The 12172-nt window shown below is 42.3% G+C and overlaps 1 protein-coding gene across 1 annotated transcript in view; it reads right to left on the bottom strand.

Moving 5' to 3' along the window:
• Nucleotides 1-547: 547 nt before the first annotated feature.
• LOC145504570 (late cornified envelope protein 1E-like) overlaps nucleotides 548-12172 on the bottom strand; it is a 65359-nt gene continuing 53734 nt past the window's right edge. Inside the window, exon 4 of the mRNA XM_081485657.1 lies at nucleotides 548-1192. Within this exon, the coding sequence (XP_081341783.1) occupies nucleotides 860-1192 (333 nt within the window). The 3' untranslated portion in view covers nucleotides 548-859. The remainder of the gene's footprint in view (nucleotides 1193-12172) is intronic.

The following is a 12172-nucleotide window of genomic DNA, read 5'->3' as shown; positions in this document are numbered from 1 at the left end:
TGGGGTGGAAAGGCTGCTTCTACTACCAAAAAAGAAAAAAAGCAGTGGAGGAGAATTCAGAAATTAATTGTCTCACTTTTTCAGAATCTTCCCAAATACTTGCATTGCAAATTTCAGGATCCCAGGAATGAGTCAATTACACATCATGTGAGGCATAACTTCTGACTCTATGAAGGACATAGCATCACTTCTGTGGGAACCATTACAAATATGCATAAGCACATCTAGTCAAGAAGAAACCTCAGACAAACCCTACTGAGTGTTTGTCCACAAAACCAATGGTTCATAAAAAAATGTCCAGGTCATGAAAGACAAAAAGCCTGAAGGACTGTGACAAATCGGAGGGAATTGAAGAAACATGCAACTAAATGCAATGTTGGATCCTGAATTAGATTCTGAATCAACAAAATTTAGTTTTGCTATAAAAGACATTAGTAGCACAAGAGGTGAATCTGAACAGGCCTAAAGATACACATTAAGGGAAGTAGGATTGAGGACAGAGCATGAAAAAGATGACATAGGAATAAAAAATTAATCTGACAAGAAATACAGATTTCTAGTTTTATTGTTTCACATCAGCCTGATTTATGCAAAAAGAGAAGCTGCAGAGGGACACGGGGTCTGTGCTTTGGGATTCTGAAGGCTGCCACACATATGGGAAAGGAGGTGAATAAATGGGCTTGGGGGAGATGTTTGGGGCTCCTGGACCCCAAGGCACAGAGATCCCCTGGACCAGAGCTCAAAGGCCTCACCCAAACCCCCAGCAACAGGGGCAGACCAAGCAGGAGGTGAAGGAGAAGGAGGAAGTGTTTGTCCATCTGTTGTCCCCAGGTCAGCTCTTCTTGGCTCAGTGTCCACTTCAGCAGCAGCCGCCTCCAGAGGACTGATCACTCCCCCCTCCGCAGCACCCGGAGCACCCCGAGGGCTGGCTGCAGCAGTCAGACCTCTGGGGTCTGCGGCAGCGGGACCTGCGGCGCCTGTGGTGGCTCAGGCAGCAGCCCCCACACCCAGAGTTGCAGCAGCCTTCGGAGCTGGAGCCACAGCAGCCCCCGGAGCTGACATCATAGCAGGAGGAGACTGGGGGACACTTTGGGGGGCATTTAGGGGTGGGACACTTGGGGGGACACTTGGGAGGGGGCTGGCACTGCTGTTGGTTCTGCTGGCAGGACATCTTGGTGGGCAGGTTCAGGAACTGAGGGAGAGATAGATGGCAGGTCAGACCAGCACACAGAGACCTCCCTGCCCCTTCCTGAACTTTCAGAATCATTTTTAATACATGCATTTAAATAACTTGACACTTTTATCATCTTAATGTCTTATCATATACTCTTACAGCATCTCCTTTGAATCTCAGCTTTTGATTTTAAAGTAAAAAGAGGTCATCAATTGCTTCATCAGTTTGAAGACTGAGACAAAATGACATTAACTAAAACATAATTTTTTCACTCATGTCATGCAAATATTACCAAAATATTTTCTTTATGGAAAAAATATTTTGTTAACATTGCAAGTAATTGAATATTTTAGACATTTAAAACATTAGATTAGAAGGAGTTTTAGCAATTTCCTGGCTGGTTCACCTTGTTAGAAAGAAAGATAAGAGGTCCCTTATCAGAGCTTGGCCTTTGATGGTTTCAGAGACATCTCTTACACTATCCTTGACCAAGAGAGCATTAAATTTCTTGTGCTTTTCCCCCTCTAGAGCTTATACAATGCATTCCCAGGCTCTATCCTGACCCACCTGTGCAACAATCTCCCAGAGTGCCTCTGATCATCGCCTCACTCTGAGAATTGCTGTCCCCAGATCGTACTTTGCAGGGAATACAGTATCTCTCAAAGGTAAACTCCATTTCTGAGACCTGTTCCCGAACGTCAGAGCAGCCAATGGTTTCCTTTCATCCTGTGAGTCCCACACAGCATCTTTGGTTTCCTCACAGTGTCCTTAGTCATCACTAAACTCCTATGGTTCTCTCACTCTTCCTGCCAGTCCCCGGCTTCTTCTGTCCTTTCAGGCCTTGTCTATCTCTGTAATAATATGAGCCACAGCCCCCAAGGCCCTACCCCCTTCCCAGTGGACACTCACCAGAGTGCAAGCAGCACAGGGTCTGTCAGCACCTCAGGAGAGGAGTGGATGGAGGTTCTCTGGCCCGGAGGCCCTTTTATCCTAGCCTTGGCCTCTGCACTCAGGTGTGAGACAGGGCCTGAGCATCAGAGGACCGCCTCCTGCCACCCACATGGCTCCTGTGACAGGTGATGACTGACAGCTCCTCCCTGCCTCCCTCCATGGGGCTCAGGGCATCGCCAGCATCAGTGCCACCTCATTCTCTTTACATTTGTCTGTCCCTCACACCTTCATCTTAGAGTTTGGACTCCCAAGCACTCCTGTCCTAATTCTTAGATGGTCTGCTTTGAACTGAGATTCATGAAGCCTCCAAGTGTCTCTGCTTATGTCCCAGCCCCCCAGGCCCATCATGTGTGTGTGCCCGTGTGTGTTTGCACCAGTCCAGCTAAAAGCCTGGATTGGGTGTGACATACACCAGGGGCAGAATCCCAGTCCTGACACTCAGCTGTGTGATCTTGTGAAAATCACCCAACTTTTCTCATTCTTAGTTTTCTCAGCTTTAAATTAGTTGCTAAGAATCACTCTCAATGGTATCCTGAGGGTCAACAGAATCATGGAAGAAAGATGTTTTTCTTCCTGCAAAAGGCCCTGTAACACAATGGACCCTCACATATGAGCTGTTTACTCACTGATAATTAAAAGTGAGTAGTTTTTTTTTTTTTTTTAGGTAAGTTATTTTCTAGGATAAGTGCATCTAACTTTTTAAATGAACATTTTTTTCAACTGAGCTCTTTTGTACATTTTCATAAAATGATATCCATGTAGAGGAGCTAGAGGGAAAATTTGCATTGCCTTCTACGGTAGAATGAGAATTTGCTTTCCAAGGACCTTACATGAGGAAAGAGGCTGAGCCCGTGGACCAGAAAGTAGCAGGGAGAGACAATGACAGAGTTCAATCCTGAAGCATTTGTAGAGGAGGGTGCTGTGGAAATGAGCTTCCAGCTGGAAGAGGCAGGAGGACCTGACAGAATAGGAAGACTTCCACACAAGTGTTCCTTCAAGGACTTTTTTTTTTTACCTTTGAACATTTTATGGAGATTAATATATTGGCTGATGTTAATTTCGTATGTATCCTCCCATGCCTACAGAGCAGCAGTATTTTTAAAAATCATAAAATTAATTAGATGAAGGCAAATTAGACCTAGGAGTTAGCTATGAAAAGAAAGTGTTCCCTCCATAAGTGTCCAAAATAACTTTCTCGAGTTTGAGAGGAGTCTTCCCAGGTGGAGCAGTGGTAAAGAATCCGCTTGCCAATGCAGGAGATGCAAGAAACATGAGTTTGATCCCTGGGTCAGGAAGATTCCCTGGAGGAGGAAATGGCAACTCACTCCAGTATTCTTGCCTGGAAAATTCCATGGACAGAAACGTCTGGCAGGCTATAGTCCATGGAGTCCCAAAGAGTCAGACACCACTTAGCATACACACAAAGACCTAACTCAGTAGTATCTATGCCTAGGTCTGACGGGCGAGGAGAACCAATATCTGGTGAGCTGTATGTGTGGACATAATGGTATTTTAAATGGTTTAGCAGTATATATAATATAGACATAGATATGGATACAGAATCCACCTTGTCTATGTTTTCAGCACAAGATATCTCAAGATGCACAGCCTCCTCTGGTTTCATTTCCTCCATGTGTTAGGATTTCTCCTTGATGCCAGTCTTCACTGGGATATAAGTGTGTTCTCTCTCCACCGTCCCACACTCTAGGAATCATTACCCCCACACTTTAAGGAAGTCTCATCCAGGGTTCCAGAGCATGTTCAGGATCAAGGGCAGCACTTTGACTGACATCCAAGGCTCTCTGCAATATGACTTAGTACAACTAGTCCAATTTCTGATTTGCTTCCCTAAAAGAACTGACATATTGGCTGTACTGGAAACATGTCTCTCCCTATCCTCGTTCTTCAGTTGCTCAGTCGTGTCCCACTCTTTGAGACCGCGTGGACTGCAGCACGCCAGTCTTCCCTGTCCTGCACCATCTCCCCATCCTAGTCCTATGCTTTATTCCATGACATTTTCCTTTCTGAGTCAGGGAGTTCAAGTCCAGCTTACTCCATATCGTTTATGTGACATTGCTCACAAATGAAATTTTAATATATCCTCTGACAATACAACTTGGATCTTATATTTCTGATTCCCTTCAGCAACTGTACAAGGTTACACACACATGGGTGGTTCAGAGATTCTTAAAAATCCTTTCATTAGCATTAGCACTGATGTTGCAGTTTACAAGTAGCACTTTTCTATGACAGGTTATGCTTCTAGGAGACCACACACTGAGATAGGCACAGTGAGTTGTGATGGCCACATCACCCTGCAGAGATCTGTCCCTGTCTCACCTGGTTATGACATTGGCCCAGGTTGTTCCAATTAGCTTAGTTAGGGGGGAGTGGACAGGATATCTGTGCACTGGCTCACACAGGATCCCAGCTGCTGATTCCTAGAATGGTGGGGTAAAGAGGTCATCTGGTCCACACCTCTTCCTTGAGGTAGGGCAGAGACCAAATATCAATCTGCTTGGACTTAGGTGATGAGTCAGAGATAAGATTATAACCATATCACTTGGACTGATCCTTTGGCCTTGGATATTAGCTGTCAATGGCTTTGGCCTCATTCAATAAACAGTTTGGTTACCAAAGGCTTTCTGAGGTCACATATTAACCTTAAGGTATTTCATCTTCTCAGGGAGCTGGAGGAGGCACTGCTGAGATTTAATGTGAAGTAACTCAGACTGTATTTTTTTCTCTGCGCCTTCTCACTCTCCTCTCTTTTAAGCTACAAACTAGTACATTAACAAATTTTAGCTTTTCTCCCATTCTTGAAAAACTTTCTTTTAAATTTTAAATGATGAGACAATACTATAAAGGAAACAGAATATATAGGTGATTGTTACTTCATTATTAAGTGGCCAGAAAATATTTTAAGAATGGCACAAATCCCATAATATGTAAGGAAAAGGTGGATAAATTATATACAAATTTAATTGCATGTTGCAAAGGCAAAAGGACAAGTAATCAACCACAGAGAAATACAGCACATGTGCCAGGTAACGATTTAATATCCCTAATATAAAAATATGTCTTAAAAAGGAAAAAGAAAATACACAAATTCTAAAAGACAAAGGAAAGAGGAAGCCCATTCTTATTCACATACACACACACACACATATGCATGAGTGCGTTTTCTCAAGCACAAAAGCACAAAAAATTTGAAAAGATGTTTATCTGAGGACAAAGGGAATGAAAAGTGACTGCTGAATTGAGAAGATATCTTGATACCGAAAACAAAACAGACAACTCCTTAAAACAGAAGCATGGAGTTTATTGTGGTTAACATTCAAATGAGTAGGATTGGGCAATGATGATCCAAAAGCATGAGCTGCTGCACTCTGAATCACCAAGGGGCCATTAGGTCAGTTTTATAGTTAATCTAGGAAATGGGGTACATGCTTGAAGACCAGGAGTGCATTCCTAAGTCAAGACCTTATCTTATTTATGATGGATAACTAGTCTCATGGTACCAGGAATATAGCAGCAAAGGTCTTTTTCATTGTCTGAGACTAACAGAGCAGAGAGGCTACCTGAATCTAATAAGCATTAGACGATATCTATTAACTACACAGCCCTTGACTATAGAGAAAAGAGTTACTTCACAGTACAGTCCTGGTAGGGTCAATGGAATTACAGGAACAACTGGATATGCGCAAGATGCCATCTGTTACGCTAAAAGTCATACCATGTTCAACATTACTAATATTTGAAACATTACAAAAAAAGGAACAAATATCTTATATTTGGGGATGTGGTTTATCAGATTAATTTATTTGTTTCAAAATAACAATTATTGAAATGGCTAATAAAATTTTGGATGTGAGAATTTGTGGTAATATACATTCAAATTTGATGGTGGCAATATAAATAGGCATAATTATTCTGGATGACAATTTAGTACTTACTACTGTGTGATCAATTTAAAATTAAAATGAACATAGCCTTTCATTCAATAACTTTTTATATGAACTTAGCCTAAGAAAATAAAGATACGATATAGGAAAAATTCATTTACAAGAATGTTCATTGTACTAAACTGAATAAAAGAGTTGAGCAAAGTAACAGGATACAAGATCAATATATAAAACACAAATTATAATCAATGACATCAGTGACACCAGAGTAATAATTATTTCATATAGAATGAACAGATTACAAAAAAGTTTGGGGTAAATATTTGATAAAATATAGATATTTAAATACTATCAAAGTATCTCTCACCAGTTATTTTATTTTTAAAATTTATTTATTTTTAATTGAAGGATAATTGCTATACAGTATTTAGTTGGTTTCTGCCAAACATCAACATGAATCAGCCATAGGTATACATATGTCCCCTGCGTCTTGAAGCTCCCTGCTTCTTCCCTCCCCGTTTCACTCCCTCTAGGTTGTTACAGAGCCCTGATTTGAGTTCCCCCAGTTAAATAGCAAATTCCTATTGGCTATCTGTTTTACATATGGTAATATATGTTTCCATGTTAAAAAAAAAAAAAGTAACTAGGCAATGAAGAATCCTGGCAGACATCACCTAAACCAGGCAGTCAAAGTTGTATCACCAGGAATAGGACAAGTAACTATATACACTATGAAACTGAATATCAAATTCTAAGAAGGATATAGTATCACCTTCCCTGGTGGCTCAGATGGTAAAAAATCTGCCTCCAATGCTGGAGACCCAGGTTCTATCTCTGGGTAGGGAAGATCCCCTGGAGAAGGGAATGGTTACCCACTCCAATATTCCTGCCTGGAGAATTTCATGGACAGAGAAGCCTGTTGAGCTACAGTCCATGGGGTCACAAAGAGTTGGACATGACTGAGGTACTAACACTTTCACTTCACTTTCTATGGGATCCCTACAAAAAATGCTAAATCACATCTAGTCAAGAAGAAACATTAGAAAAATCTGGATTGAGGGACACTGTACAAAAACCAGTGGCTCTTAAAAAACCTCGGTCATGAAAGACAAAGAAAACCTGAAGAACTGTCATAAATAGGAGACAAAAGAAACACAGCAACTAAATGCAGTGTTGGATCCTGAATTAGATACTGAATCAATAAAATTTTGTTTTGTTATAAAGGACATTAGCAGCACAAGAGATAAATCTGGATAAGACCTGTAGATACCGACGCACTAAGGGAACCAGGAGATGAGGACATAGTATGAGAAAAAATGATGTAGGAATGAAAAATCAGTCAATGCAAGAAGGAACACAGATTTCTAGCTTTATTGTTTCACATCAGCCTGGTTTATGCAAAAAGAGACGCTGCAGAGGGACACGGGGTCTGTGCTTTTGGATTCCCAGGGCTCTCACATTTATGGGAAAGGAGGTCAATAAATTGGTTTGGAGAAGAGGTTTCGGGTTCCTGGATCCCAGGGCACAGGGATCCTCTGGACTAGAGCTCAAAGGCCCTTCCCAGACCCCCAGCAAGAAGGGGAGGCCCAGCAGGAAGAGCAGGAGAAGGAGGAAGTGTTTGTCCACTTGCTGTCCCTAGGTCAGCTCTTCTTTGCTCAGCGTCCACTTCAGTAGCAGCCACCTCCAGAGAACTGACAGCTCCGCCTTCCTGGAGCAGCAGCTGGAGCCCCCCAAGGGCTGACTGCAACAGTCAGAGCTCTGGGGTCTGCGGCAATGGGACCTGTGGCGCCTGTGGTGGCTCAGGCAGCAGCCCCCAGACCCAGAGCTGCAGCAGCCCCCAGAGCTGGGGCCACAGAAGCCCCTGGAGCTGACACTGCAGTAGGAGGAGACTGCGGGCACTTCAGGGGACACTTTGGGGGGCATTTCAGGGTGGGGCACTTGGGAGGGGGCTGGCATTGCTGTTGACTCTGCTGATAGGACATCTTGGTGGGTGTGTTCAGGAGCTGAGGGAGAGTCAGAGAACAGGTTAGACCAGCACAGAGACCTCCTTTGTGGACTTTTGCCATCTTGTCTTTCTCTGACATTCTTAAAGCCTGGCAAAGTAAGTCATGGAGAAATCATATCTACAATATAGTTTTTCAAATGCTTTCCCACTATCTCATTTGAAATTTGAGAGCTTTTCATAAAACAGACATAAGTTGTCTTCTTTCAACAAAGCAAAACATAGAGGACAACTGAATTGACAAAGTTGCCCAAAGTCAGGATACTTTCACTGGAGAAGGCAAAATTAGCCTTCACAAAATCTGACTCAAGTTCACTCTACATCACTCAGAATTCTGAAAATGTCCACTTTAGAAGCCAGTTGGCATCACTGACTTGATGGATATGAGATTGAGCAAGGTCCAAGAGTTGGTGATGGACAGGGAAGCCTGGCATGCAGCAGTCCATGGGATCGCAAAGAGCAGACCCGACTGAGCAACTGATCTGACTGATTGAGGAGCCAGTTTGGAGCAGCAGTGCTCTCTGCTAAGGAAGAACTAAGAATTCCTTTCTGGAGGAATTTTCCAGATAGCTTTCCAGAGACACATATTGTTATCATATGTATCATATATAATTTCATAATTATACATATGTATTTGGTTAACCAGCCCATATGTTGACCGTTTGCAATTCTGTTTATATATTATCTATCTGTATCTGTATTTATCTATGTTCATGCTTGTTATATCTATACCGATGTGTACAGGTATACATCTATTTCTGCTGCTGCTGCTGCTAAGTCGCTTCAGTTGTGTCTGACTCTGTGTGACCCCATAGACGGCGGCCCACCAGGCTCCGCCATCCCTGGGATTCTCCAGGCAAGAATACTGGAGTGGGTTGCCATTTCCTTCTCCAGTGCATGAAAAGGAAAAGTAAAAGTAAAGTCGCTCAGTCATGTCCGACTCTTAGCGACCCCATGGACTGTAGCCTACCAGGCTCCTCCGTCCATGGGATTTTCCAGGCAAGAGTATGGAGTGGGGTGCCATTGCCTTCTCCAACATCTATTTCTATGTGTATATAAAATAGAGTTACCAAATCATTTTAGAAATAGAGAAGAGTCCCAAACCAATCAAGGCAAGCTGAATGTGAACCTAGGGTTTCTGGTCTAGTGAATCTAGTCTTGGTTATAGACCCTGTATAACACATAACCATTTTTTCACAACCTAGCAGGTGAATTTCAATGTGTTACTCATTCAACTTATGAGTTTCTGATACAGATGACCAGGTACCACTCCTGACCAACTAAATGACACTTCATGAGGGTGAGGCCCATGGATCTCTCTGTTTATCAAATCCCAAATATGTTGCCTCTGGTCTCCACTGTTTGAAAATCACTACAACCTAGTAGAGGCTTTGTAGAAGAAACACAACTGATTTCTCCAGGGTAAGATTTTCATTCTGAAAGTTCTGTCTTATCTAAGTCTGAGAAACTCAAAAAGATACAGAACTAACTTAGAGAACAGAGCATAGACACACAAGTGCCACCTTCTGCCTCACAGCTCATCCTTCATCAGATTTCTAGATTTTCTCTCTAGCTCCCCTCATTCTTGCCATCCCCAAGGCCATGCCCCCCTGCCCTCCCTTCTGCTCTGAGCATCCTCTGTGGAAGGTCCTGCTCCCACTCCCAGTGGACACTCACTAGGGTACACACAGTGCAGGGTTGTCAGCACCTCAGGAGAGAAGTGGATGGAGGTGCTTTGGGCCCAAGGCCCTTTTATCCTGGTCTTGGGCTCCACCCTCAGGTGTGAGACATGACCTGGGCAAGAGAAAACCGCCTCCTGCCACCCCTGTGGCTCCTGTGACAAGTGATGACTGGCAGCTCTTCTCTGCCTCCCTCCGTGGAGCTAGGGGCAGCTGCTCCCAACCAGGAATAGGACTGCTTAGAAAAGGTGACAGGGAAGAAAATCCCTACCTGTAACTCCTCCCCACTCTCTCTCCCAGGAAGATACCCACCTTGATTAATTTTAGAACTTGAATTCCCAACTCTTTTTTTTCTTGTCTCTCAAATCTTAATTCAAGGGTTCTGAGCAATCTGGTTTAAAACAAGTTTCACAGAATCTTCCAACTCTATTATTTTTTGTGAGATAGAGAGAGAGAGTGTGTGTGTGTGTGTATGTGTGTACCCTCAGGGGCATGAGTTTGGGTTTGTTTGCATATGTATATGTACCACAACAACTAAGAACCTCATTTAAAGAGTGATACAGACCTGAGACAATCATTCTGTCACCTATTGGCTGCATGACTCTGAAAAATATCACATCATTCTTGTTCTCAGTTTTGTCGGTCTGCAAAGGAGATAATATCAAAATAACTGTCCAGGAATTTGTGAGAGTCAGTGAAATAAAGCAACATACTTTTGGTAGAGAGTTTAAGTGTGTGCTGTGTGTGTGCTAAGTCGCTTCAGTCATGTCCGACTCTGTGCGACCCTATGGACTGTAGCCTGCCAGGGTTCTCTGTATATATGTTACAAATGCCAACATATTCATTTTTTATAAATTACAGCTGCTTTCTAAAGAGAGTTGATATGGTTAGAAAATAAAAGACCCTTTCGTTATGTTGAGGTTATCGCTAGGTTTTAACAAGAATATATGAGCCAGGAATGAAGTTTTGTGGAGGAGGAGAAGAGAAATGACTTAATTTGCTAATTAGAGTGAAAATTCAGATTTCCCATGGTTGTATGGGAGGCTTGAATGAAGTCTACAGCCAAGAAGGAGGAGAGGTAGTGAAGAGATGTTGAAACTGTGTAAGATTGGGCACAGTCTGATGTAAATTAGTCAAGAAACAGACATTCCTAGTAAAGTGGAGGCCAGAGAATATCTGAGTGAGTGAAAGTCACTCAGTCGTGTCCGACTCTTTGAGACCCCAGGGACTATACGGTCCATGGAATTCTCCAGGCCAAAATACTGGAGTGGGTAGCTGTCTCCTTCTCTGGGGGATCTTCCCAACCCAGGGATCGAACCCAGGTCTCCCTCATTGCAGGCGGATTCTTTACCAGCTGAGCCACCAGGGAAGCCTAAGACAGGACTATCTAATACTTCATATAATTTTTTTTTTGTCTCTGTCTCTTTTATGAGTGTCTTCTACCTTCTACTCTTTTAGGACTTCAATTCAGTTATCTATATGAACACAGGCTTTTCTTCATAGGAATATTGGTATTTTCACATTTGTAGGAGAGTGAGGAAAAGGGCCAAAGTTTGCATTTGGATTGATAGTAAGCCAGATAACAAGAGCCCTATCTGTGATATTACAAGATTATTAAACAACTAGACTAATTTATCAGATGAAGAAGAGTTGGAGTTAGAGATAATTATAGAAAGAAAGTCTACTTTCCTCAGACTTGGGGTAGAACTCTGGAGTTCCCTAGACCCAGAATAGATATTGATTTGATAATATCTAGGTCACTTTGTGCAGTATGAACCCTACAGTGTTGAGATATACAGTCTGTATGTACTTGAATACACTGCTACTTAGAAATATTATAGAGATTATGAGACAGATTAAATATGTGATGATATGTATGCATGTGTATGTATATGCACCTACACCTACACACACGTATATATCTCACCATGCTTCTTTCTGTATCTGGAATTGCCTGGTGCTCAGCATTATCTAAATTGTTCTGCCTCTTAAATGCCTTATCTCTCCTTTGCCCCATCTCTCATTGGGTTTCAATTCTCTCACTGAATTCTATTCTTCACTGGGTTCCATCCCTCACCTTCAGAAGTAAGTTTCCTGGACCATGAAGGAGTTTTCACCTTGGGGTCTACAATGAGCCAGTCTCTACTGATGGATTGTTGAGGGCTTTGTAGACCTTGGCTACATCTCCAGTATAGGCTTTGCTACTTCCATTTAGAAATGTTCTTCTTAAGCTGAAATGGCTCAATTTTTTTCTACTGTAATTTGTTTCTGCTTGTCAGACTCCTATGCTTTATTCCATGTTTTATGTTCTACTGAAACTATTTTGTTCAAATATAACTTGCTGTGATATTCTTTTTGAGTCTTTTCTCTGAAATACATTTAAAACAAACTCTCCTTGAATCTTCAGCTTGAGTCTTATATTTCTATCTCCCTCATCAGCTCCTAATATTGGACTGTGCAT

The sequence above is a fragment of the Giraffa tippelskirchi genome, chromosome 5, assembly GCF_054371585.1.
Source record: "Giraffa tippelskirchi isolate mGirTip1 chromosome 5, T2T-mGirTip1v1.2.pri, whole genome shotgun sequence".
NCBI lineage: Eukaryota > Metazoa > Chordata > Mammalia > Artiodactyla > Giraffidae > Giraffa > Giraffa tippelskirchi.
The sequence above is the reverse complement of the archived record's forward strand: the minus strand, read 5'-3'. Positions and strand labels throughout refer to the sequence as shown.